The sequence below is a fragment of the Marmota flaviventris genome, chromosome 3 (assembly GCF_047511675.1).
Source record: "Marmota flaviventris isolate mMarFla1 chromosome 3, mMarFla1.hap1, whole genome shotgun sequence".
In the NCBI taxonomy this organism is placed as follows: Eukaryota; Metazoa; Chordata; class Mammalia; order Rodentia; family Sciuridae; genus Marmota; species Marmota flaviventris.
Genome location: NC_092500.1, coordinates 41,707,077 through 41,733,346, shown reverse-complemented (window position 1 = coordinate 41,733,346; position 26,270 = coordinate 41,707,077). Strand labels below are relative to the sequence as shown.

General features: G+C 39.3%; 1 protein-coding gene across 3 annotated transcripts; it reads right to left on the bottom strand.

Annotated features, from left to right (window-relative positions):
• Positions 1-1,502: 1,502 nt before the first annotated feature.
• On the bottom strand, positions 1,503-20,477 carry Csrp2 (cysteine and glycine rich protein 2). 3 transcript variants are annotated; one of them, XM_027929081.2, is made up of 6 exons: positions 20,252-20,477; positions 8,380-8,492; positions 6,407-6,575; positions 3,795-3,924; positions 2,275-2,368; positions 1,503-1,812 (listed from the first exon to the last, which is right to left on the bottom strand). In XM_027929081.2, exons 2-6 carry the CDS (start codon positions 8,489-8,491, stop codon positions 1,736-1,738), a joined length of 582 nt encoding a protein of 193 aa, XP_027784882.1. In that variant the 5' UTR covers position 8,492; positions 20,252-20,477; the 3' UTR covers positions 1,503-1,735. The 3 variants fall into 3 exon arrangements, with proteins under 3 accessions (XP_027784882.1, XP_071465767.1, XP_071465768.1); XM_071609666.1 differs by lacking the exon at positions 20,252-20,477 and adding an exon at positions 20,003-20,165; XM_071609667.1 differs by lacking the exon at positions 20,252-20,477 and adding an exon at positions 16,163-16,181.
• Positions 20,478-26,270: the final 5,793 nt, after the last annotated feature.

The following is a 26,270-nucleotide window of genomic DNA, read 5'->3' as shown; positions in this document are numbered from 1 at the left end:
AGATGAAGTTTGAAGTTTAAAAAATTTAATTTCTAATGTGGAAAATATTGAGATAACAAGAGTCCAAAAAAAAAAAAAAACACCTCCTTGGATTCTTCAGTACCTCACCAATGTAAAGGGATTCTGAGAGCAAACATTTTGAGAACTGAATGTTCACCCCAACATTTCCCTAGATGATAGTGGTACCGTGGACAGTTCAGTACTCTCAGGGCTTTCAGTATGTTAGTGGGCACTGTAAATGTATAGGGATAAACACATCCACAACACTCTCAAGTGGGAATGTCAAGGAAATTTGTGGACTTACACAGAATCAGTCTGATCCATAACTCTTCAATTCCACTTCTGATATTGCCAATTAACTATTTTCCAGCTTTAACTAAAAGGCCCTCCCGTCCCCTCCCACATTGATATTGGTATGCTGTATAAAATACCTGAAGCTGCTCAAGGATATGATGTAGAGAATGCATGAATTGTTTTGCCAAGTATACCCTCAAACAACCTCCAAAGTTTCTTTTTAAAATGTTTTCTCTCTATCCATCCATCCATTCTCCCCATTAGCTTTTCTGAATAAGCAGTTTTGGATATAAATGTGGGCTTGGGAAAGACTACGTTCACAAATCAAGCTGGTGCAGTTTTATAACATACATTACAGACCAACTTCACACCTGAAATTGAATCAGAAATCTTCTTGGGGGGGGGGTGAGTAATGAAAATTCCTTGTTTAGTCTAATACCCTTTTCTACCTGAGGCAGATGAATATGTTCAGACAATGCAGTATTCTTTGTTACTTATGCAGAATTGAAATGTGAAAAAAGCACCTCAGTTTCTAGAATTTAGTTAACATCTAAATTTACTTAACATCCTGTTCAAGTGGAGCTAAGCCCCAGATTCTTGTTAGCTATCATGACTTTTTAAAAAATTTTATTTTTATGCAGTATTAAGGATTGAACCCAGTGCCAGCTCCAGCAATGACTTTTAAGTACAGATAGCAAAAGGTTGTTTTTTGTTGTTGTTTTGTTTTTTTAATAGTGTGCCCACTACTCTGGGTCTGTTTGTGCCTTTTGGAGGAACTTGTTAGAAGGACTTTTGTGCCTCACCTACTTCTAGAGATTCTGCTTTGGTGGGGCTGAAGCAGGGCTTTCAGATCTGCCTTTCAATTCTCCCAGGAAGTTTTAATGCAGGTTCTCCAGAAGCCACACTTGGGGAAATTGCTCCAAAAGAGAAGTTCTAGGCTCTGAAGAGGCACAAAGAAAAGATCTGTACTCCTCAATGCCAGCTCTGAGGAGCTGAAATGGTGAAACCACCTGCCTGACAACACTCCTAAGGCACATCCTCCAGATTAAAAGAAACGCTTTTCAACACCTGTGTCTCAAACATGAGCCTAGTGAGTCAGCTAGATAGGTTGTCTTTAACAAAATAGATGTAGGGTCCCAAATGATTTAAAATTAACAGAAATCAAAACAGCTCCTCCAAAAGATTAATTAAAAGACAAGGAACACATATGAAACTGAAGTTTTATTTAAAATATAAAAGAATTGGTTCCTGAAAATGCTGGTGAATTAAAGTAAAATGATATAGTGCTCTCTTCCTACAAGTTAGCTAGCCTATACAAGTACAGGGTAATATACAGCACTTCATGCTGGCAGAATTTCACAGTAGTGGAGTGTTACAAGATTATATGTGTAGATTATGAAGAGATTCTCAGTGTGTGATGCTTAGTTCTGGGTTAACACTTTTACTGAGCATGAACAAGGGCTCCTGCTCCTTGGCCATAGCCAAATCCCTTGGGGCCAAAGTTCTTGGCATAACATCCTACAAAAGAAAATGGAGAATTAGTGCCAAGTCCATTGTGTTTTGCTAGCATTACTTAAGAAACTCCCGTAAGTTAAAAAAAACCCAAACTGTTGACTATACCAAAATCAATTTATTTCAGATGCAAAATGTGCCTTGTAGTAATTATCTTCAAGCTGTGAAGTTATATCCAACATTCTGGTTCCTTTGAGTTCAGCTCATGTTGACTTAACAAGCATGGCAGTCAGATCAGCTAAGTTGTCTGTTACCCTCATATACTTGCACACTTTGAACAGGAACTTGATATTGTGGTTCTCTCATCATCTGTAAACATCTCTGGATGTTGTATTTTCAAATAGCTAGCAACACTGCCTTTCTGTTTTCAGAGTACTTTGGCTTTTTTAATACTGGTGATACTTCATGAAATAATAGCTATGGAATACTGGAATACTCATATTGATAACAGTAGGACATTAGTTTTACCTTTGCAATAGATTTCACCTTCTTTCTCGGTCAGAGTTGTGGATTCAAGACTCTTCCCACATTTGGCACATCGGAAACAGTTTTTGTGCCAGGGCTGGAAGAGACAGATGTGTTAGCATGTTTGAGAGCCCTGGTTCCTGCAATATAATTTAGATGTGGCAAGAAGTGTCTCAGGAAGATAAACCCAAAGCAAGCCCCTGGCTGCTGTGGCTCAGCTCAACTAGAAGGCTACACTGGCCCTCCTCTGTATCTGCATTCTTGGCCACCCACAAGAGGGCTGTCTTCAAACTTCATTCAGAGGAGACTGGGAGCTATATTATGGAAGGCTGTTTTAAGGGAAATCTTAGGTCTTGCTACAAACCTAGTGTGCTCTTTTTGTTACTTTTTGGTTAAGAACTGGGCATCTTAATGAGGCTAAAATGATAACTTTTAAATCTACACACCTAATTAGCATCCGATGTCCTGACCCTGATTACATGGACTAACCCGAAGATCCCAGGTTGTTTGACAGTCTTGCCCTTTTCATTCATGACCTTTGGGAGTATTCCCTATGAAAACAAGTTTTAAACATAGAAGTGACATGTCAATCTGTAACTCACCTTGATGTTGGGTTTCCAGACCCTGCTGGTGTCCCTCAGTTATGCAAACAACAATAAGTGTTGGTGAGGATGTGGGGAAAAAGGTACACTCATACACTGCTGGTGGGACTGCAAATTGGTGCAGCCAATATAGAAAGCAGTATGGAGATTTCTTGGAAAATTGGGAATGGAACCACCATTTGAACCAGCTATCCCTCTCCTCAGTCTATACCCAAAGGATTAAAAACAGCGTACTACAGGGACACTGCCACATTAATGTTTATAGCAGCACAATAAACAATAGCTAAACTGTGGATCCAACCTAGATGCCCTTCAATAGATGAATGGATAAAAAAAAGAAGCATATATACACAATGGAATATTACTCAGCAATAAAAGAATAAAATCATGGCATCTGCAGATAAATGGACGGAGTTAGAGAAGATAATGCTAAGTGTTAAGTTAGCCAATCCAAACAAAAACAAACGCCAAATGTTTTCTTTGATATAAGGAGGCTGATTCATAGTGGGATAGGGAGCGGGAGCATGGGAGAAATAGATGAACTCTATAGATAGGGCAGAGGGATTGAAGGGAGGGGGCATGGGGTAATTAAAGATGGTGGAATGTGATGATCATTACTATCCAAAGTACATGTATGAAGACATGAATTGGTGTGAATATACTATGTATACAACCAGAGATATGAAAAATTGTGCTCTATATGTGTAATAAGAATTGTAATGCATTCCACTGTCATATATAAATTTTTAAAATTTACATAAAAAAGAAGTGATATGTCAAAAAATTGATTCTGATGGAAATTTGGTTTAGAAAAAGTTTACTTCAAAGCAGAAGACACAAAACTGAGACATGAAGAGGTTTGGGGCATCAAGTGAGCGGAGAGGAGTCATTTATTGTTAATAATTCAAATTGGCACTTTACCTTTCCAGCTCCAATTATCTTTTCGGCAGCATATACAGAATCCCCACATCTGGAACACTTCTCAGCACCTCCATATTTCTGAGCAAATTTTGAAGTGTTTGGATTTGTTGTAGGCCTGTGAGGTTGAACACTTGTAGAAGGGGGGAAAAATGAGGCAAGGTTTCAAAAAAGGCCCTTATAAGTCCAGAAGACAGGAACTATGGAACTGCGGAACTTAATTGCTATCCTGTCTCAAGGCTGGAGCCTTTGCAGCCAGCATAGGGGAAAGAATAAAGAAATTACTCTCAGGTGCTGGCTGGAGTTGTTTAACCTGTTTATAGACTCATTACTACAAAAAGACAGCCAAACTCCCATACTCAAATATCTTGTTCCTGAGTCTCAACAATTCATAAGCCCTGTGCTAGACTCTTCACTAAGTAATTATTTTTATCCCAGGTTCACAGTATCAGAATCACTGGAATCATATCTAGTTTTGTACTTCATATGAGACTGAAAAATCAATGTTAAACAATTCTTCAGTTAAATTCTGCAAACTAGCTGGTCTCCGATAAGCAGCTCAAGAAGCTGAGGCAGGAGAATCACTAGTTCAAAGCCAGCCTCAGCAATTTAGTGAGGCCCTAAGCAACTCAGTGAGACCCTGACTCTAAATAAAATATTTTTAAAAGTCTAGAGATATGGCTTAATTATTAAGTGCCCCTGGGTTCAATCCCCAATACCAAAAAAAATTATTTTCTACAAACTGATCAACTGACTTAAGTAGTTACTAATAAAGTTAAGCATGTTTTACAGATCAGTTTCCCAGTACATCTTGAGCAAGGTAAAGTATGACTAAACTATTTTCTTCATAGGAAAATATTTTAGAAAATTTGGCTATTTCAGTTTAGCTTTATTTTTTTTCTCTAGACAGAATAGTATTTTGTCCCTATTTCCAGGTCACCAGGGTAGAACATATCTCAGCAGAAATTGTTTTTCATTGAGTTAAGTAGATATACTAACATGTGCAGAATAGCATCTGGGCTTTGAGGCCCTCCTTGTAGAACCTTGTATGTTAAGCAGATAAAATAGATGACACCACTGAATAAGCAGTGGCTTAAGTGTCAATACTTTCTACTTGGAAAAAAAATGTTTTCTAGGTTATCTTATTAAGTTACATACATAAAAAAATCAAAATCTTAATTTAGAATATTGCTTTTTCATAAAATAATTTTATTCAAATACTTCCTGTGCATCTTCAATATCTTCATCTTCACTATTTCCATTTTTGGGAATTGTTCATACACTTCTATCCAAGTTGTTTAATATACAACATCCTTTGTGGGTGGCCAACGGAAATATTCTAAGCAACAAATACCAATTCAAAGTACTAATTCACTGTATTGGTTTCTCCAGTTGACCCTAATGTAGGTGTATTTTTAAAAAAATCTCCATAATCTACTTTTTAGAGTGTTCTTTAAAAACTTGTTAACAATGATATCCATCACTTGTAGTTATGAGAGTCCAAGAAAAATTTCCAAATCTGTCAATTGTGTCAACTTCAGATGGAGTCTTCCATCTGCCTTTTAACAACTTCATAGTGTATGGAATTATTAACTGTATTACAGATGAAGAACTTGGGGCTCAGATATTAAATAACTTAGTGAAGGTCTACAGAATTAGTAAGTTGTGAGCCTGAACTGAAAATGCAGGTTGACCTCCATGAACGTGTTCTTCCCACTTGATGCTGCCCCTAGAGACCAACTCTGTGAAGATGTTCAATCTCCACAAGTATTCCAATTACCACATGACACAAGGATTTCAGAGTCATTAAGAAGGCTTAGGAACCTTGAGTGTGGAAAGAAAGTGTTCTGAAAAAAACAGAGGTGAGACATAATGTAATACACATTATTATTTAGCCTGAATATAACATATTAAGTGAATGTTAACAGATTTAGCACCCTGATACTATGGTACTATAACCTTCAAAGTTTCACATTTGTCTCTCAAAGGATTAAAAACAAAATTATTTCATTTTTTTTTAAGTTAGAGAAAAGTAATTTCTTGATGAGAACATTATGACATGGAAGGAGTGACTGAGGGATTTGCACTGACTGCTTAATTGCATGTAAGGAAAGCCTGTCATGGTTAAGTACCATGTTTCTCTGATTTCACTTCATGATATATGGTCTCTAAAGTGCTATGAAATCACTTGCTTTTTAGAACACCATGACCCTTTTATACACCATGAAATGCTATAAAACCAATATTAGAAATCACTGGAGGAGTGGGTTGTGGCTCAGTGGCAAAGCACTTGCCTGGCATGTGTGAGGAACTGGGTTCGATTCTCAGCACTCCATATCAATCAATAAATAAAGGTCCATTGACAACAATAATAAATAAACATTTATTTATTATTGTTTATATATATAAAATCACTGGAATAGTAAGAACTTCATTAGGTACAAAACACAATATTTTGAAATTAAAGAATAGTTAGTAGTTTACATTAGAAAATCTGAGTCACATTTTGTTCACTTTTTAAAGTAAAAATCCAGAAACTTCCAGATTCCTGACCATTAAGCAATGTTAACTATTGTAACTCACTTCTGAAGATAACAAATATCCTCCTATCTCACCTCTCTGGCTTGATGCCCAGCCTCTCGCCGCGGTCCATGTTGAGCGTGCCCGCGCCCTGGCCATAACCATAGCCTTTTGGCCCATACTTTTTTCCATAGCAGGATTTGCAATAGATCTCCTCATCATGAATTGCCACTGTTGTGCTGTCTAAATTTTTCCTGCAAACCACTAAGGGGGAAAAAGTTATGATTTTAAACATGTTCCAACAAATACCCTTTTCCTTAGAACCATGAGGTCCACAAATGGTAATGGCAGAGGCTCTCATTCATAACCTCTCCTGTGGTTCCCAAAGTCACAAGATAGCAGCTAGACTGGTCAAGTTACAGATGAGAATTATTGGCCTTCCTCCATGATATGCTTTAGAAAGTATTGGAATTTTAACGTCTAGAAGCTTCAAACTTTTTCAAAGGATCTGCCTTTCTGACAGGAGGGAAACAAGTTTCAGAGATGGCTCCGATCATATGCACAAAAGGAATAAAACTAACAATGCCTAAAATCTTAAAACCTTTGCTACCAACTTTTAAGACTTAACCCTTCTTGGCTTTTTCATACCAAGTGTTGGCACATCACAATCTGACAAAAAGGGTAGTGAGTGCCTTATGGGGCTGCCTTTGTAGGTCTCTCCTCTAAAAACACCCTCAGGGATAAAAAAGTTTTAAATCCACAATTCTAGCTGTGTTCCCTAGAACAGGAGAAAGTGCCCTCCTTTCTTCCTTACTCCTAGCTTCTCCAGCAGTGAATGTGTGTCTGAAAACTAGCAAGTGGTTTAAAGCCTGAATTTGTTTTCTCTTGTGTCTCAAAGGAGAATACATTCTTTCTTGATGGATTTCTTGCCACAAATCATTTCCACATATCCCACTTCATAAAATTGCCACATGTCATCATGTTTTACCCAGACATTATTTCACTTTCTAAAACTTCAATTAAGCTTGAGAAAAAGTATATTGTGAGAGAACTCACTGATAGCACAATTGGGCAGCTGGAAATCAAACAGTGCAGCAGAAAAGGGGAAAGAGGACAAAAATAAGGACAGGAGGAAAGATGACTAAGCTGGCTGGTTGAAAGTTATATTGTGAAGTTTCTATTATTTTACACTGAAGACTTTCTAGTGGAATAAAGTGACATCTATTCTGGCAACAAACTACCAAGAACTTGATGTTTTCTCAATGCTGACTTTATTATGGTGTAGACATTATGGCTTAACCTTAGATGAAATTGTGAACAATTTCTAAAGTATTTGCATTTCTCTTTGTCTCTATGCTTTCTTGCTTACAAATTTGATGAAAACTTGATTACTTAAAAGAAACAAGAAAGTCACTAACTTCCTCCCCAAAATGGTTAAACCAAATCTTCTGAGAAACAGTAGCTATTATACAGATGTACACAGCAAACACTGATCTGGAGAACTTTTTTTTTTAATAACCGCAACTCTTTGTTATTTCTCGTCATCTGCAAAGCACTCTCACTATAAAGAAGTCCAGGTACCTTGAATGTTGCTTTCTATGGAAATCGGACAATTCAAATTTCAAATATATTTTTCCTGAAGATTATTTCTTATAGTAAGCAAATTTATTTTCAACAAATGGTTTCTTACCGTAAGTTTCACTATATATATAATATATAAGGCAAATATCTATATGGGTGGGATCCTTAGATGTGATAAATCCATCACTGAAGAAAATTTATTTGACTCACATGATCAATGAATGGCTTTCTTAAACTGATATTCAACTATTTTAAAACTGAAGACAGTTGTCATTAGAGGGGATTTGTGTGGGGGGTTCTCTTTAGCTCTATTTCTCTCATTATCAAGTATTTGCTATCTCACAATGTCTTTGACAACAGGCAGATAAAACCCACCAGTGCTTCTAAAATCATCTTCCTTAGCAAAACCAATTTTCTTCTTAAGAAGATAAATGAAAGCATTTTGCATGTAAACTTTGTCAAAGGTGGGGCATAGGGGGATACTTACTACACAGAAAGCAGCAGCGGTGGAAGCTCCTCCCATCACACTGCACCTCTTCAGCATGGTACACGGTCCTCCCGCAGGCCCCACACTTGTTTCCACCTCCCCAGACAGGCATTCTGTAGGAACAAAGGATTCATCAGAATGTCCCCTGTGCTTGTCTTACATGCTCCCTAGAGGGCTGTTTAAACCCAGGAGACAGCTGCAGATCTTGTTGCTTTATGAACCACTCAAACCACATCTTTGAAAGGCCTGCGTTCCTCCAAAATAACCTCATCTCTTCTCCCAAATTGCAGCTCTTTCATTAGGAAACTCTGGCTTGTCATGCAATTTTTTTTTTTTTTCCTACAAGACAAAGGACCTGTATTCAATAGAATGGTACAGGTCACCAGGCACAAAACAAACTATGCAGTAGAATCCACAGGAGTTAAGAAAGAAGCTGGGGAGTGGAAATGCAAACATGCCCTGAGAGAACACCCCAGTCTTTAAAGAGCTTTAAAAAAAACCCAGCTGAACAGCTAACACTTGGGTGGAGGTTTTTACTACATGTTTAATTCACTGTAATAGCACTAAATTCTTAATATTCAACATATATAAGCCATAAACAATTTCTAGGGAGGAAGAAAGTGTGCTGCTTTGCAAGAAAAACTTTTATATTTGTCTGCTAAAGTTAGGCACAATTATTTTTTTTTAATGTTTTTTTTTAAATATTTATTTATTTATTTTTTAGTTTTTCGGCAGACACAACATCTTTGTTTGTATGTGGTGCTGAGGATCGAACCCGGGCCGCACGCATGCCAGGCAAGCGTGCTACCGCTTGAGCCACATCCCCAGCCCAAGTTAGGCACAATTATAGCACAAATAGCTGTGTTTGTGACCAGTACAACTGTGTGCATGCAGCTCTGCTGTAACCACAACAAACACCCACCCAGATGGCTGTGATTTCAGTTTCTATGCACAACTACACCCAACATCCACTAGTCCAGCCAACAGTTGGTTTTCCGTGACAGATCTGTCAGACCATACAGAAAAAGCTACCAACTTCTCTTCCCAGAAACATGAACTGTTTGTGTGTCAGAATAACCTCTGAACAATGTGGACTAATGTGATGTAGAGCTGGAAGGTTAAATCCTAGGCTAGCTTACTAGGACATGGAATCAAAAATCCTCTCAATTCCCTCTCAAATTGGTCTATTGGGACAGAGTTTTAAATGCCTGGTTCTGAATGACCAGCATCCTCAACCGCCTTAGCCAGAAATAAAGTCATTCTGCTAGAAGACACATTTTGTCTGCCGGTTCCTGAGTGGTATCTAAAAAACACAGTAATTACCTACCCCCCCCCCACCCCCATGTGGATGTGGCTTAAGCGGTAGCGCGCTCGCCTGGTATGCGTGTGGCCTGGGTTCGATCCTCAGCACCACATACAAACAAAAATAAACATTAGAAATTCTCTCTCTCTCAAAAAAAAAAGAGTGGGTTATCACACTAGAGAGTTGTGATAAGATCTTCTCTCATCCTGTCTTTGGATGCACCTGCTTGCCCTTCCACTTTTCCACCATGCATGCAATAGCACATGGCCTTACCAGAAGCCAGGGAGATAGATGCTGGTGCCCAATCTTGGACTTCCCAGCCTCCTGAACTATAAGCCAAATAAGTAGTAACAGAATACCTGAGACTGGATTATATATAATCCTGTTACTACAAAAGAAAAGGAACTAACAAAAATTTTTATGTATTATGCCACAATGACCAAGAGCATGATATCCGGATGGACTTGTACTTGGAAATTTTAAAAACATTTTTTTTTTTTTTTGAAAAATCTGTTCCTGTTCTATGAGAAACAGTCACCAAAGGTGAAAGGGGTCAAAAGACCAAAGAAGAGGCACACAGATCCAGGACTGTACAAAGCGTAATTTGTAGGGAGACTTACTGATAGAAACCTGTCTTGGGCAGCAGAAAGGAGGATCCCCATACCTCAAGGGAGGTAGTAAGGATTTATATGCTACACTGAGACAAAGGTGGACTATGGCCAACTGGAATGTACCTGGCCTTTCTCAAAATTGATTAACATGTCCAATGTTTGTTAAGAAACATTCCAGGCATCAACAGCTGGCTCAGCTAACTATCTTAATGACTTGGTCCTATAGGGCTTTGGGTGTATGCCAGGGCCATCTGGTAGACAAAAGTGAGGTCATGTCCAGCATGGCTATAGTTAAGTCGAGATGGATTCCTACACAGTCCTTTACCACAAATAGTTTGGTTTAGATAATATTGACTCTATCCCGGTCTCAGCCTGTTTAATGCTACCATAAAAGAATACTTGAGACTGGGTAATTTATAAAGAACAGATATTTATTTCTCAGTTTTGGGGGCAGGGAACTCTAATATCAAGACACCAGGTTTTGTGTCTGGGCAAGCCCTGGTCTCCATTTCCAAGATGGCACCTCCAGAGGAGAAAGGCTTTGTCCTCACGTAACAGAAGCGCAGAGAACCCCACCTACCCAGCCCCATAAGCCTTATTTATAGTGGTATTAATCCTTTCATTCCTAAATTCCTTTTTTTAGGCCCTACCTCTGGATCCTGTTATTAGAGATTAAATTTCAACAAGTTCTGGAAGGGATAAAACCACTCAAACCATAGCAACCTCAAACTCCAGGGCTGGGTATGTGACTCAGTCATTGCCAGTCAGATCAATGCACTCCCCCTTCTTGTTGTAGTTACTAGTTTAGGAATGGGTACATAACCAATTCCAATTTACTGAAAGTTAAACCCAGAGCTTTGATTTAGAGCTTTGTGAATAAGAGGTAAAGGTGCTTGCAGCAGCCTAGCCACTATAGAAGTACCGATGAATGAATCTAGCATAGAGGAAACAAGAGCCCTTCAGTCCCAATTCAGCTGTGCCTCATCTTACCCTGCACTCAGTTATGTGAGCCAATAAATTCCCTTTTAGGCACTTTGGAATTAGAATTTCTGCTCCTAGAATCAAACAACATCTACACATAGCTCCCCCCCCCCCCGCCCACACACACACACTCACACACAATTGATAAAATAAAATCACTGAACTGTCAAAATCAGTTTGCAGATAGGAACAAGGAATTCCAAGGATCCACAGTGTTACCATCCTTACTCTGAAGGAATCCACATAGGATCAATATGTTGCCACAACACAGTATACTTGCAAGCTTTCCTTTGTGTAGCTGCATAAATCTTTTATTCTCTTTCCTGATGAAAGGTGCTCTATTATTTAAACCTAGAATGAAACTTGAGCCTGACTGCCAAACCTAAGACACAGAGCTTTGGCCCCACCAGCCTCTGCTGGCTTCAGTTTAGAGTGCAATCAGTGACACTGACTTGGCACCTTGACTCCTAAGTTTTTTGTGTTCTATAATACTCATGGACACAACAGACACCCAACAGGTTCCCTCATGAGTCCTAAGACTACAAAAGATGGGAGTCTGGGCTGTACATGTAGACACTACAATTATTTGAACTGGATCCCAGCATCAGCTGGCTCTTAAAATACTTTGCTATTGTTGAGGCATTTCTTTTATTAGAAGGTGAAGAAGTGTTTAATATCTGGTACCTTTCATTTTCACACACACTTACTTTGCAGCAATCACCATTAAGGAGTCAGATTTCTATTAGGATCAAGGTTAAAATAAGATAGTCTTTGAATAATATTTGAAAATAAAATTTTAAAAACCCAACTAATCACTTTATGTTCTTCTCTTGCTAGTGAAGAGCCGCCTAGATTTTTTTAAAAGGAGGAAACAGCATTCCTTTTTCTTATGTAACTCTGAATTACTGTAAATTTCCTTGTTGTAAGTTGTCTTTAATTTCTACTGTACGTGCCACACTAGCCAAATGTGGAAGTGTCAGCTTTCAGGAAATGCCTACCATGTTTCAAAGCATTCAATGTACCATGTTAGAAACTTCTGTCCATTGAGGTGAGGACCACATCTCTGTATTTCCCACACCACCTACCAGACAATTGGCATATATCAAAACACTGTTCCATCCAGTTTAAGGGCTTTCCTAAGTTCTAAAATAACCTTTTCTGGCACACAGACAAATAATGTACTAGAGCATTTTCAGAAAGCCTCAGCTGAATTGATGTTTTCTTTTTTAGGATGGATAGTGGGTAGTTACCTTTGGGTTTTCTTTTAAATTATTCTCTATTTTGTATATCTGAAATATTTCATAATGGAAAGAAGGAAGAATAGGTAGGCTGATTGGTTTAGACAGACTTGGGTTAACTCAACTACTATAATATTGTTCAACTTGAGGTTAGTTTTCTTATCTTATATATGGGGAAACAGAGTATTGTGAAGATAAAAATCAGTACTCCAATAGGAAAACCCACTGAACCACCCCTAAAGAGCACAGCTGCAGAGCTGCAAAGAGGGTAGGGAAAAATCAGTAGGTTAATCACTCAAACCTTTTTGTCTGGGACATTAAAATACACTGAAGTGTAATAACAACAGCTCCACCTACAGTGGTGATTAAGAAATGAAGTTCAAATTTACACTTTTAGGCTGAACCCCTAAGGACGTTTCCTGAATTTGGCAGGAGGATGTGTGATGATCTTCCAATTCTGTCACTCTTGGCATTGCTGTACATATTGAAAAAAATGTGAGGCCTCATTTTTCTTGTAAGCCTTTGGTGGCAGTACTCCACAACAGCTGTCATTAATCACAGCAAACTGGATCTGCACTGAGCTATGTGGACTGCATGCTTTTCCCAAATCTTATGTATTAATTTCTAGAATGGCAAGAGCAGAAATAAAATCCCACTTTACACATATCTCAGAAAATAGGCCAAACATAGGTTTAAATAAATGGTTTGTCTAGTAACAATATTTAGTCTTGTTCTTTGGTTTTCAGAGTCTGACAGAGTTCCAGCACTAGGATTTACCCACTGCATTACAGTAAAACACTTGATTTACAATTGAACACCTATGTGCAATCACTCCTTCCTGCCTCTCCCCAATCTAAGGCACCACCCAAAATTCCCAAGACTTACCCTTCAAGGAAATTACTATCATCTAAATCTGACTCACCTTGTGGTAAAGTTAACTATTCTCTAGGTAACCAACTGAGTGCTACAAAGTGACCATACGAGTCATTCTTATACTATAGGCGCTGCATTTACTTTAATCTGAGTGACCTGCCTGAATTCATACATTTCAAGTCTATTTGTGACTACTTAGTTTGTTACTTGATCTAGTACTGAAGGTCTGGAGTGAGTCTCTCCATAAACCCAGATTTTAAATGCTTCCAGAAGCTCTGACACTGTGTTACTACATAGAAGGTTTTGTTATTACACTAGAACCTGGCTATGATTCAATTCCTCAAAAGTGAAAATTTTTATAAATCAGTTTTATCATGAGCCAAGAAAGAGTGTCATGTAAAGAACATAAATTTGTAGCAGTGTCCCTAATTACAATGATTTTTAAAAGGCTAGTATTTGAGAGCTGCAGTTAATTAGAAAATAAGCTTTACTTGATGCCTGTCCTAAAACGTTTTTATTCTGCTACCCAAACTCCCTTCTCAGTCTACTTCCTTTAGCTAATGAACATGCTGAGCCAAGGACGGCCTCTCCATGTCTTGGTGATCCACTACATGGTCCATGTCTCTTCTCCTACTGAAGCCAAATCCTTAACCTGGCTTTTAAGACAGTTTTGCCTAAAAGCAAATTAAGAGCATGAGTTCTGCAGCCAACATAGTGTCATTTCCCTTTTATGTAAAATGAAGATAAGTGTACCTTCTTTATAGTTACAAGAATTTACTGAGACAGGCACTCAATAAATGATTAGTCTATTACCAATATTTCACAATGTTCAACATTCATTATCAATACTCACTTCCCCTCCCCATCCCATACAGTACATATCTAGTCTCTCATTATGCCCCAACCCCTTCCCATCAAGGCAACTGCCTTCCTTCCCTCCCTCATCCAGCTAACTTCTGACTTCATTTCTGTATCTCAAGTAACTGTTAGGGGCAGCTTATAAACACTGCACAGTGCTTTACTGTTTGGGAAGCTCTCCTATAAATGTAATACAGCATTTTAAAAGCCATACACTGGGACTGGAGATGTTCCTCAATGATAGAGTGCTTCCCTAATGTGCAAAGCCCTGGGTTCAATCCCCAGTACCACAAAAAAAAAAAAAAAAAAAAAAAAAAAGTGTCATGAGCCATATACTGAGATAGAAGCTGAGGATAAAATGGTTATGAGGAAGGATGTCTGATTCTCAGGGTGTTTACACTGGTGGGAAAAACATGTAAATAAATGATGGCAATACAACATAACCAATGACAAAGAGGCACATAGAAAAGGCCTTTAGAAGTCTACATGGTTTCCATACATGTTAGATAACCTCTCCTGGGCTCAAGCTACAGTGCTCATGGCTGTGGAGTCATTATTGCTAATGAACAAACAACACAGTCCATCTAGAAAAGGGAAAGGGAAATTCACCAATCTCTATGTGAGGCTTCTTCAGAAAATGCTAAAGTAACATCTATGCATGAAGATATGGAAAGGCAGCTGATTGTGTGGAGTCATGAAATGATGACCAAATTAAAAGGCATAGAGTACAGCATTGTTATAAGACTTTTTAGAGCCAAAGAAATTTATAGGCACATTATGTAGGGCCAAGAAAATGTTAAGCCTTTCTTAGGTAAGGTAATTATAAAGAAATACTGTGTTAAATTAATTATTTGCAAGAAAATGTATGTTAAAACAAATTATATTGTCATACTGTGTATTGTGTGAATGGACAAATATGTAACAAATTCCATCAGTATGTACAATAATGTACCAATCCAAAAATGTGGAGAAAAAAATAAAAATATTTTAAAAAGGTTTCTTTAAACAGAAACACACATAAAAATAAGGGTATTTATTGATAAGTTGTTGAAAATGTAACCAGAGGCCCACAGTAACCTACCCCTTTGTTTCTCCTAAGAGCAATGGCTCAGTATTTGTAAATTCAATGTTCATTACAACCTTATAGAATATAACTACCCTGAATTATTACAGTATATTTCTAACTGGTCATATTCTTAATACCATTATGAGACTGCTGTTTCTTCACTCTCAACTGAATGTTATTTCAAGCCTTTCAGTATGTGAAAACTAATACTTGAAAAATGATATCTAGTGATTATAATTTATTTTTATTTATTATGAGTAGTGTAGAACATATTTTCATATGTTTTAGAGTTATTCATTATATCCTTTTTGTTTTTTCTTTGGATATTTATCTTTTTCTTATTGATTTGGGGTAGATCTTTTAGTACTCAAAAGAATTAGCCCTATGTGCTATGAATTGCCAATATTTCCCTAGATTTGTCATTCATCTCTTGACTTTTCTTCCATATGGTAAAATGCTATATATACATATGTATTTTTAAAATGCAATTAAATTTATTGATCTTTAAAAAAAAAGAAGTATGCATGGTTTTCATTTTGTAGGAATGGCAAAACAGTTTCATCTTGCAGATCCTCTGACAGTGGATTCCTGTGACTATGCTGAAGACGACTGTGAAGTTCAGTCATTGACCTGCATTAAAAATTACTGTGATTAGTAATGTCTGCCATGGAAACCACAGCAAGAAAGAATATGGAACTCAAGAATTAGGCAGACTTAAATATGAAAGTCAGTTAGCAGCTGGCCAAGTTCTTTAAACTCTGAGCCTCAACTTCTTTAGCTGAAATGTGAAAATGAATGAGAAGTATCTCACAGGTGGTTGTAAAGATTTAATGAGATAGCATTTGCAAAGTACCTGGAAAAATGCCAGTATGCCACACGTGTTGGCTTCCTTTTCCTTCAGAAGCACTCCTTGACCTGAATATGGCTACCAGGTTCCATTGTTAGGTGACTTGCTGAGGTCACTGATCTCCAAAGTAACTTCCAAAGCATCAAATCAGGCTCATGTTTTGTCTCCAGAATTACAAGCTGTCCCCAAACTCCTACATCCGATTTTCTGCAAAGAACAGTGAGTACTGAGGCCATCTGAATCCCTGTGAATTATAAGTACTTGATTTACCAAACAACAAACAGAGGAATGTACCTCTCTCCATTAAATCTTCATTCACCCAGCTAAGTGGCTAGTGGCTTCTGCATGTCAATCTCACATCCAAACTACTTCTTTCTACCAAAAAGCTGTTAACCTCACCAAGAGGAAAACCTTCCTTCTACCTAATAAACCCTTCTGTGTTTACTTCAGCTTTACCATTCTAACTAATTCTATATGCTATTAACCACTTATGTCTTCAGCTTGGAGTACAGCAAAATTCTTGACACAAATCTGGATTACTACAGTATGCCAAATCACATACTGTAATTAAAATGCAACTATGCTATAAACTTGGTAATCCTGACCCCTGGCATCTGCCATAGCAATCCATAATCTGTGCAAACTACAAGATAGTTAACTATGCCAATAATTTATCATTTACATGATTTTCACATGGAGCTAGACCTAGAATTAAATGCTAAGACCCCTATCTATTTGCCAAATAATCACAAGTTGGTTATTTGATCTGCTACTTTCCTTTTTTAAAAAATGGAAACAATACTTATTTATATCATAAGGCAATTCTGTGAATAAGCAATATACGTAGAACACTTGGAATAGCGTCTGCCATGTGACAGGTAGTAATAATTAAAAGTACTTTATAAAGTTTACTGTATCCTTTAATCATGTTAAATAGTTTGCTTATTAATTTAATCCTAGGCATTAATTACCATTATTCCCACTTTATATAGAGCAAACCTGAGACAGAGAGATATTAAGTGATTCATAACTATGAATCCAAAAAAAATTACTAATTCAACTTAAAAACAAATACCAATAAAATCCCAATTCCAAATTGCTAGTTTTATTTATTTATTTATTTGTAGTTGTAGATGGACAGATGCCTTTACTTTGTTTATTTTTATGTGGTACTGAGGATCAAACCTAGTACCTCACGCATGCTAGGCAAGCGCTCTGCCACTGAGCTACAGCCCCAGCCCTAGCCCCAGCCCCAAATTAATAGTGTTTGTTAAAACTAAGCCACTGCTAGCAATAGAAATATAGTAGTACTGTCCTCCTTCTATGGCACAGGTTCTTTTTAAGCTGGGTATTTCCTGCACTTCTATGTACTAAATAAGGTCTCAATTTTCTATTTTTCTCCTTTGTGAAGCCACCATGAAAGTTTCTTTACTAGAGTGAACTTTGAGGTCCTTCCGGGTGTCTGTCTTTTTTTCATTAATCATAGACAATTAGCAGTGTTGGCACAATGAGATCTTAAACAAAAATGCAAGGAATCTGATATCATTTGCAAGTGATTCATAATATAGGTGGGATACTGGTTGGTTCTTCCTCTGTGATTTAACAATAAAATTTTTACAAATTGAAGCTGGCCTCTCTCAAATTCAGACTGATAAACACTCCCCTAAATCCGGACTCTTAACCGAGTCCACAGATTCCTTTAAAGTCTGGGTTGGCATCAGTAAATTCAGTACCATGTACTTTATCTTAAGAACTTAAAAGAATTTTGAGAAGGGACCCAGAGGCTTCACAGGGCTGTCAAGAGGTCTGTGACTCAGAAACAGTTAGAAATCCACACCTAGATAATTGAGGCCCCAAGGGAGTATGAAGATCCCAGTCCAAAAGAACTCAAGAGACAGCTGTAAAATATCAGCCCAGGAAATAATATGGTGCCTTGAGGAAAACCTGTGAATATTCACAAAGGGAGAAAAGCTGGCCCCTTGGCAAGGCTTAGGAGATACTGAGACAAGTCTGAGTCAGCTTTCTCCCAGAAGACACTTTCACTGCTATTCATTTCCCACATATACTTAGAAAAGTGCAGAATGTTATCTAATCCCAAGAAATTTCTCCCATGCTGGAAATTTGTTCACACATTTATATTCCTTACAACAACCCTTTAAGGTATGTGCTATTATACCCATCTTACAGGACAAGTAATCAAGACCAGAGAATAAAGTTAACTTGCTTGAGGGCACTAAGCCAATGGGTGCTGCTGCTGGAATGTGAATTCTGGCCAGAGTGGTTCATTTCTGCCCTTCCTGCCTTGTCATGCCTCCTTTCCCTTAGAGGGCTCTCTCTCACCATCTCATTTGATGCATGTCATTTTTAACATAGACAAAAAAAACTAGATACCCAGATCTCTACAGCTGTTTAGGAACAGGGTTGCATCTAGACCCAGATTTTGAAAGCTCCTCATTTCTTGATTTTTTTTTTCTATATTAACATTCTGTTTAAGGATAAAATACAATTTCACCCAAATCTGGGTGACTCTGCAATTTCACGAGGAGAGGCCTCCAATCAGTACTGCTTTCAACATAGTACTTAGCATAGAACGGTACTGATCAAAATTCACTGAATACATTGGAAAGAATCCATTAAAAATTCATGATAAAAACTTTATATCAAATCTAAAATATCTATTGCTGAGTCAAATTAAATCTTTGCTCCCAACAATTGCACCTTATTCTCTCATTCCTTCACTTAACCAGTAGAGGTTCCAATCCAACCAAGGCACACAAGCAAACACAGTTTCACAGATTCATGATGTAGATTTTGCCTCTGCAGTGCTCTAAACCGAATGCTGAGGATGAAGGACCCTGAGAACTAGTGATAAAAGAGTCAGTGACAATCAACTTAAGAATAGTGAAGACCGGATAGTACTTCATAAAATCACTAATACTTTGCTATGTAGTTTTGAAGTTATGTGAGATTTCCCCCTTTTAAAAATCTATCACCAATTCTTTCCTGAAAATTTTGGGTCAAAGTATAGCCAATTTCATGGTTGTCCTATTTGAATGAAGTCTTGGGTTTTGTTTTGTTTTAAACAGAGCTTTAAAACAGGTCCATTAGGAAGGTCAATAACTAAAGAGATTTTTCACAGTCCAAGTTTTAAAACTGCCACCTCAAAGAGATTTTCTTTATAACGATAAAATGTGTTCCAACTGCAAATAAAACAGGCTAAAATTTCCAGTAACCATTTAAACCACTATCTTTCAACATACATCCCAGCTTCGAAGGGGGAGGGGAAACCGCTGGTTTAGAGAGCCTTCCCCTCCCCCCAGGGGGTGGGGGGTGACTACGTGGAGCTCTTGAATCCAGCTTGGAACCCAGTAGGGGACTTTCAGGACCTGTTGCAGAATTTCACAACCAAACGTTCTGGCATCTTAATTTATACCTGACTGGTAGAAAGTTCTGGAAAAATATGAGATCGAGTGACATTTCCTTACCGTCCGTTAAACATTTAAGGTTTGGTACTTGGTGGGCAGAGACCACCAAACAATGGGGATGCCAGGAGCTCTGTTCGGAATAAGGGGACAAATGAGGGCCCGGGGGAACTGCAGAAGCCCCCACCTAACTCGACCAGCCCCTTGAAGGTCGGGCTCGGCTTGCACCCTGGAGACCCAGGAGACCCAGAGATCAGACCCCTTTCCCAACGGCGGAGAGAGGACCCGCTCCAGGTGAGGGGGTGGGGGTGGGGGGGCCCAGGCTGCTAAAAGGTGGATTAAATAGCGACGCTAAATTCCCGACGCCGCCTCTCCTCTAGAGGCACCAGTATTGAGAAATTAAAGGTTACTCAGAGCTATTTACCTGCCCCGCGGGCTGGGATCCAAAGGCAGGGCCTGGGCGGCCGCGGGGAATACAGCAGGTGTGTTGGGGGTCGGGGGGTGGCTGGGAGAAACTGAGGCGTAAGGTAGGAGGACGCGTGGGAGCGCAAACGCGGGCCAGGCTGGGGACGTGAGACTACAGGAAGGGTGGCCGCAGGACCCAGGTGGCAGTGGGAGCCCCCTCCCCCAGGGTGGACTGCTGGGAGGAGACGCCCCCACCGCCCCTACTCACTCGAGTCAGAGGCGGGCACACGCACTGCGGGCGGAGCTAGAGAGGCCGGACCGGAGAGAGCGCGCAAGGAGCCAGGAGCCGCGGCTGGCGCGCGCGGACCGCCTTTTAAAGAAGCCCCCGGAGGGCGTGGCCTCTCTCCGGCCCGCCCCGCCGCGCCCGGCGGATTCCCGGACCCGCTCCCGCTCCCGCGGGCTGAGGCGTCTGGCGGGAGGGCTTCTCGTGGCTGACTCCGGGCTGAGAACCAGGAGACAAAAGGCAGGAGTCCCGCCTCTTCCTGCCGCTTCCCGCCTGCCCAGCATCTTCCCACGTCCCGGGACCGCTCCCGCCGACCTCGCCCCCCCTTCCTCCCAACGGGACCGGCGGTTTCCAGAAGCCATAAGGACTTGGAAAAGGGGACTTCCTTACTTACTGGGGAGGCCCGGCGACCGGACGGCCCCGTGGGGAAGCCGCCCCCGCCGCCTTGCGCGGACCTTCCTACTGGGGACGCCCGTTCCCCTTCCTCGGGAGGGAGCAGTTCAAGGTTCGGCAGGCTCCAGCCATAGAAAGCCGGCCAAACGGGGGTTTCCGCCACCTCTCTCCCTCGGGGTACCCTTATAAATAAACTCAACGCGCTTTACGTCTTCGGTGGATGTTCTCTAGGCCGGTTTCCAGCCCCTGGGAATCCGCCACTTTCCTGTAGTTAAAGAGCAAAATTCCTCACCTAGACTAAATAAATGACGTCACGAAAAGTCCTCATTCCTGAAGTATTTTCCCTTTCCCACCACGCATTGCTATGGGGGAAGAAACCAATACCCAGGTAGAAACCCCAGCGCCAAAGGGCCCTGGGTTTTCAGTTGATGTCAGAAAAGGCCAAGGTTGCTCATTCGGATGAGAACCAAAGGAACCTGAAACCTGAGCTTCAGGATGATTCATTGTTTTAGATAAAAAGGAAAATGATTCTCTTTTTCAAGTTCACCTTCTAGTCCTTTTGGTGACCTACTTCTCTGCCACCAGTAATGATTCCTGAAAATTGATATTTGGGGAGCCTCCAAGCAACAATGACGAAACCTACCCCTCGTGCCACAAATTAGTGGCCTCCTCTGGTTCAAGGCTGGATAATTGTTTGGGGAGGAGGGCGTTGGGAATGGGATTTCCTGTGTATTGTAGGATGCCTCTACACAGTAGATGCCAGTAGCACCCCTCCCTCACGTTTTGACAATCAAAAATGTCTCCAGATATTGCCAAATGCCCTTTTGAGGGAAGAACAGGTCACGGGGTTGAGAACCCACGCTCTGGTACATATCTGTATGACAAAGCACAGAATTGGCTTATAATATCACTATTGTTTTATTTTATATTCTGGGGCCAATCCAGGGTAGACTCATTATAATAGCAGCCTTATTCTCTGTCCACCAAGTACTGTGTAAAAACACAGAGTGGTGATTGACATCTCCTGATATTGTGTCAGGAGTCTGGAAGTATTCCTGCCTGCTGTGAGCTTTTCTAAATATGGGCAATCCTTATTTTAATGATTTCAGTGAACCTAGATGACTTGAATCCTGGGGCCAATGTGTCCCACAGATTCTACATTTGCTTTGGCTCAGCTGCTAGCAGTATTTATTTTTTCTTGCATAGGTCTATGTAGTGTTTCTACTGACTGAAACTGTTTACTTCACTGCAACGCTGTTTTTCAACAAACCATCGTCCTTTCTTTCCTATGCTTGAGGAGTTCCCAGCATCTTTATGTAGAAGGGACCCCCACCTGACCTTTTTGCTTTCTATCAGGCTCAGGTTGTCCCTAGATTCCACAGCGGCATCCTGTCATTTGAGGATGGGTTTGTTTCTGACCAAAAAGGTACTTTTACTGTCTCTGTACATTTTTGTCTCAATATCTTTTACAATGAGTCTGGGAACAATAGATAACATAATAAATCTGTATTTGCATTAAATTATCAAAGTTTTAAAATATTTTATTTCCTTTTAATTTAAACATGGAAACCAGAGTCAGTTATAAAGATTAGCAAACTCTTATAAATTTTTTAAGACAGAGTAGTGTTAAGAAAGAGTGTGGCTTTGGAATCAAACATGGTTTTAACATGCAGTTTTGCAGCTGCCATCACTTGGGTCTGGAATGTCACCTAGATGCCCATGTATTAAAGGCTTGGTCCCTAGCCCTTAGCACATTGGGAGGTGGTGGAGTCTTTAAGAGGTGGGGCTTCATGAAAGGTCTCAGGTCATTGGGGGAGTGTCCTCAATGGGGATTGTAAGAACCTGGTCTCCTCTTTCTTTGCTTCCCAGCCTCTCTGAGGTGAATGAGCTTCCTGTGCCACATGCTTCCGCCATGGTGTACTGTGCTGCTTCACCAAAGACCCAAAGCAGTAGGACCAACCTGTCATGGACCAAAACCTCCAACACTGTGAGTCAAAATAAATCTTTCCTCTTTAAAAGTAGTAGTCTCGATATTCCATTACAATAAGGGAAGCCAACTAACAGTCACCTACCACCTCTATGGGCTTGGGCTAAGTACTTAACCTCTTTGCACCTGTTTCTTTATCAGTAAAAGGACGATACTACACCTTCTAGGGTTGTTACAGAATCAAAACAAATGATATGTGTAAAACGCCAAGTATAGAACCTGGCAAGAGAGTACATACTCAAGAATTATGGTTGTTTTGTTAGGCAAGTCTATCCCTGTGTCCTTTTCTGCCTCTTAAGAAAGAAATAGAAATTGTACTTTGCTAAGCACTCATCTTATGTTGCCCTCCTCAAGACTTTGGTAGCAAGGAGATAGGAGTGTTTTCCAAAACAATTGAGACTTTAGTAGAAAGCAATTCATGTGCCTGGGAAAGGGCCAATAGGAGAAAGTTGCCTTCTTGGAGAATAAGCCCTTCTTAATCTCACATGGTTTTGACCCCTTCAACATCATAAAGGCAAAATTGAAGGTTAAACAAGTCTTGGCAGGATGTTTCCCTTTCCCACTCAAAATGCACATTATACTTGTAATAACTCCTTCTTTCTCTGGAACCTATCAACCAATTTTGAATCAAAGGCTTCTGTTAAGGTCACTGTCCTAAGGCAAATTGAAGCAAGGATTGCTTTTTTTCATGACCTTGTGCTTCAAGCTTAGATTCTTCAAATATTTTTATTTCATGCCCCTTTTTCTTAACAAAACTCTGAAACAGATGAGTGTGAATATAAACACAAGACCTTTTTATTTTATTTTAGGTCAAGGATTTCTTCCTAGAGTCCAGCTAGGCTATGGTAGAGAGGAATTTTTTAGTATATATTAAATAAAGGGGAAAAATCTCACTTTGCTAATCTACAACACAAAAAGAAACAGCTGTTCTACTTTCTTTGTCAAGATTTAGCAGCAGTGGTGGCAATTAAGAATTGCTCCTATTTGATCCTGATACTCTGATGCATTTTCTGACAGAGAAAACAATTTTACATTTTGAGAGATAAAGTACTTTGTTCTTGATATTTGTCATTTTTTTTTCTTTTTTAATCTGCCATAGACTCCTACTTTCTTCATTTACTAATCCTTTTCTCACAGTAGGTACTGTTTTCCTTCAGTACAGTTATCTTCTATTACAGTGTTATTTATGTTTTCTTTTGCCCAGAACTTTCTAGCTTTTCTACCTCTGATTATGTTTTTTATTGTAGAGGAGTTTTTCTAGCTCTACCATATGAAAATCACCATTAATGTCAATCTCTAGGACAGCTTATTGCATCCTTTTCATCTTAACCCCTAATTTTCAGTTGGTGACATCACCTTCTCCTTCATTCACATTCACAACCACCAGGCAAAATTTCCTTAGTCTTTCTCTACTTTGCCACCAAAAGTCCATGTTTTCTTCCACATTGATACTTGCTGACCATGATCTAAGAGGGGCACATGCTACTCCCACTTCTTACCCACGATATCCACTCTGCCTGAATTTTGTTCCATTTCTTTGGCTTTTTTCTTCTTTCTTTATATTCCCACCCCTTGCAACAGATTCTTGGTATATTATCCAAGCTGGTCTGGAACTCCTGGACTGAATAGATCCTCCTGCTTAAGTCTCCCAAGTGTTGGGACTACAGGTGCATGTCACCATATCTGGCTTACTTTGACATCCTTTAACCGTACACTCTCTTGATTTTCAATTTCTGTATCTACTGCTTCTTTTTCTTTCAGATGATAAAATGCTGTCTGTCCCATATTCTGAAAAGCTGACAGAAACTTCCCTGACTCTTCTACTAGGTGTTTGTGCTTGCCTCTCAATCATTTATTCCTCTTTTTCCCAGGGGCCTGAGTTTCCCTTTGGGGGTCCTTCTGGTCCTAAGGAAGTGATTCCACGGTCCCGGTCCTGGTTAAGGGGTGGAACATTGGAACCACTGGCTTGGATGGAGATTGGTGAACATGTGACCTAAGTCCAACCAATCAGAGTGAATCTCAGAGCTCTGCTGACATGCTGACATGCTCACCTGTTCTGGAAGGTGCTGTTTGTATATATGAGGTTAGAGTTGTTACTAGTAAGAAGTGTACCTGGGGATGAGGAGGTCCTAAATGATGAGGAGAGAGAAATGGAGCAAGACTTCTGAACCTGCTGCTCTTAAAGTTTTCCTACCTACAGGACCTTCTTATTAAGGGAACAAATGAACTCCCATTGTTTAATCCATTTTGAGGTGGATTTTCTGATACTTAACATTTAGGACTCCCCAGTAATCGTGGTGGTTTAAAACTATTTTCACAATTGTTTTTAATATTCCTCCTTTCAATATGTGGTATTTAATTCATTCCTCTACCCTTGTGACTTTCTTCTAGAAAGTAAAGTGTTTGGTTCTAAGTTAGAAAAGGCTTTGGGCTGGAGATGATGTAGCTCAGTGAAAGAATACTTGCCTAGCTTACTTGAGGCTCTAGGTTCTAACCCCAGTGTGGGAGAAAAAGAAAAGGCTATGACTTCCCCTACCTTCTTCTCCACCCTCCTCCCCATATCCTTTCTCTCTTCCTATACACACTTGCCACTTTCTCTAGGGGGAAGATAGTTGCCATGCCAGGAGGACTCTCGAGGAGCCTATAGAGGGTTCAAATGTGAGAAAAAGAAGCCTCTGGATAACAGGCACAGAGAAGTTGAAGCATTTTTCCAAAAACATAAAAGTGAGCTTGAAAGGAAACTTTCTGGCCCAGTCAAACCATGAAATAATTCTAACCCCGGCTGATGCTTGAATGCAGTCTGGTAAGAAACCCTGAAACACTTACTGTGGTCATCAAAGGGTTCCTAATTGCCAAACCAATTGCCATTTTTTAGTCTTTACCCTTCCTTACTTTCTGGTTATTGGACAACATTGAATATTTACATGATTTTATGTACATGCACATAATAAAATCTTCTAAGAGGTCACACTTACGAAGTTTTGTACAAATGTTAACTTTCATATTTAAATACTGTTCTAATGAGAAATGGGAATGAATTCTAAAAGCCACAAACAATAGGAAACATTTCTTTCCATAAAAATAATTCTAAGGTGAGGAACAGAGGATACTGGGGGATGCATTAAATAATGTTTTATTATCTTAGTTATGATTAGAAACACCAAATATTTCAAGAAAATAGTCTATTTAATTTCTAACTTTTAGATAATATTTTTAATTCTTGCTAAAGACTATATAAAAATAAATTGTATTTATTCACCAAACTTCCAAGAAAGTTTTTAGAATTTGCAGTAGGGCTTATCAAAATATTTTGGTTTTTCCTACATTCAGGAAAATACTGTGTAGAAAATCACTCTAATTTAGGATTTAAAAATTAACATTTAGGTTTATATTTCATTTTAAATGTAGTTAATGAGATTTCCATGTGTGTCTTGTTCACTGCAGCAAAGCTCCAGAGAAAACCTCATAAAAATTTCCACTTAAAACAGTGTATGAATGTGTATGTGTGTATTTTTCTGGGAAATTATGTAAGGAAAGTTAACTAGATTTTGGAAACAATACACGATGCTGTAATTGATAGGCATTTAATTGTTTATGGCATATGCCTGCAAGGATTTTTGTATA